The sequence below is a fragment of the Merops nubicus genome, unplaced genomic scaffold (assembly GCF_000691845.1).
Source record: "Merops nubicus isolate BGI_N331 unplaced genomic scaffold, ASM69184v1 scaffold1371, whole genome shotgun sequence".
Taxonomy (NCBI): domain Eukaryota; kingdom Metazoa; phylum Chordata; class Aves; order Coraciiformes; family Meropidae; genus Merops; species Merops nubicus.
In genome coordinates, this window is record NW_008586006.1 from 31,859 (window position 1) to 34,091 (window position 2,233).

Below are 2,233 nucleotides of genomic sequence, written 5' to 3' on the forward strand. Positions count from 1 at the left end.
CCTCACCACACTTGGGCTCTAGACCCTTCCCCAGCAGCTTTGTTGCCCTTCTCTGGCCACACTCCAGCCCCTCAAGGTCCTTCTTGGAGTGAGGGGCCCAAAACTGACCCCAGGATTTGAGGGGTGACCTCCTTGGTGCCATGTCCAGGAGGAGCACCATCCCTGCCCTGGTCCTGCTGGCCACACTGTTTCCTTGAAGCATCCACTCAGGCGTATGGATGTTTCTCTACACTATTATTAGTTCCACATGGTCTTCTAATACACTGTGGAGGACCACAGCATCCTTCTGGTGGTGGTGGGGTCTTAGAGTCCTGCAAACTCCCCGACGCAGAAGCCTGCAGAGGAGCAGGAGAAACCTTTGCTCAGTCTTCTATAGATCCTTTGCTAGGAGAAGACTGAGCCAACTGCCCTGGTGACTTTTGAATCCTTGTAAATGTGGTGTAAATATTCTGGGCGTGTCTGACCGTGTTCAATTGCTGATGTCCTCTTGTGGAGGTGGTTTCATTTAGCACTTCACTTCTGGTGGTTACTGACTGCCATGCAAGCGTTGGACCACCTGCGTGGATGGCCACACCTGAAGTAGGACACAAGCCTTGTTTGTAAAACTACTCAGGTACTCTTCTGTTAATGTCTGGAGCTGTGTCCCCTGAAGGGGGGGCACAGCAGAACCCCTTGGCCGATGTGGGTTGAGAAGCATCTATTTCACAACATCCCAGCATGATGGGGTTGGAAGGGACCTCTGGAGATCATCTCATCCAACGTCACCCACAGCAGAGTGCCCGACATGGTGTCCAGGTGGGTTTGTATTCTCTCCAGAGGAGACTCCTCAATCTCTCTGGGCAGCCTGCTCCAGGTCCTGCCACCCTCACAGCAAAGAAGTTTCTCCTTCTGTTGAGATGGAACCTCATGGGCTCCAGCTTGGGCCCATTGCCCCTTGTCCTGTCACTGGGCACCACTGACAGGAGTCTGGCCCCAGCCTCTTGCCCCTCAGTGCCCTTTAGCTCTTGATGATCATTTATCAGATCCCCTCTGAGGCTTCTTCAGGCTCACCAGCCCCAGGGCTCTCAGCCTTTCCTGGGCACAGAGATGCTCCAGCCCCCTCAGCAGCTTTGGAGTCTCCAGAGCTGGACTCTCTTCAGTAGTTCTTTGTCTTTCTTGAACTGGGGAGCCCAGAACTGAACCCAAGACTCCAAAGGTGGACTCATTGGGGCAGAGTAGCCTCCCTTGCCTTGCTGCCCACACTCCTGAATGCACCCCAGGAAACCATTGGCCTCCTTGGTTACAAGAGCACATTGCTGGCTCATGGTTGTCCGTTAAGCTCCCAAGAAGCACCAGTGTGTGTGTTCTCTGGAGTAGTCCCGAGTTGCCCGTCATCGGGGTTATGGTGGTAACAATTTTGGGCACGTAGGAGGAAGGTGCGCTTCACCTTCTGTGGGAGAACCAGCATGACTGGGAAAATTCACCAGTCATGAGCGTAGGCTGCTGGAGCATATCTCAGCCCTCAAGTCCCTCACCTAGTTAGAACATCTGTTTTCCTAAACCTCATTTTTTGGGGAACTGAACCATGTTTTCATGTGAACTGTACGGTGATACAGCTTTGGGGAATTTTCTAGAAAACAAACTTGAGACTTCACAGAGGCTTTCAAAATGGGATGTGGTCTCCTTGTGGTGTCCACCACAGTTGCTGGTGTGATTGCAGTCTCTGGGTTTAGCACGTGTGGCATGAGTCCTTGTGGCTCTGGTGGCACTTGGTAGATGGGCAGCACTTGTGACATTGTGGTTTTTTATCAGAAAGTTGTGCAGGATACAGTCAAGGTCTCCTCTCAGTGTTAATATCTGTGAGGCCAGGGAAGTTCTGGAGCTTGGTTCTGTCGTAAATTTCTTGGTCAATGTTTTAAAATCACAGTTTTTATTTCATGTATCCTTTTTCTTTTCCCCAGGTAAGCAGCCAAAAGCAACTTGCCTTTCTTGAGTTCTCCAGAACGTAACCAAGCCCTTGGTACCTTATCAAGATGCATTAGGAAACTGGATACGGTGCCAAAAGAACTCCAGGCATTTCCATGACTCTCTTGGACCCTGACTGAGATACTTTGGGATATATATTTCTACTCCAAGGAGAAGAGCGTGTGCTTCGATTCCTTTCTGCCAGGTCGCTGGTAGAGTTATTTCACTAAGATCATGGACCATCCTAGTAGGGAAAAGGATGAAAGGCAGCGGACGACTAAAGGAATGC

At 50.7% G+C, this 2,233-nt stretch overlaps 1 protein-coding gene across 3 annotated transcripts in view; it reads left to right on the plus strand.

Annotated features, from left to right (window-relative positions):
• Positions 1-2,178: 2,178 nt before the first annotated feature.
• CSNK1G1 (casein kinase 1, gamma 1) overlaps positions 2,179-2,233 on the plus strand; it is a 49,816-nt gene continuing 49,761 nt past the window's right edge. For all 3 annotated transcript variants that reach the window (XM_008948488.1, XM_008948489.1, XM_008948491.1), the window contains exon 1: positions 2,179-2,233. This exon is cut by the window's right edge and continues 141 nt beyond it. In XM_008948488.1, the coding sequence (XP_008946736.1) occupies positions 2,179-2,233 (55 nt within the window).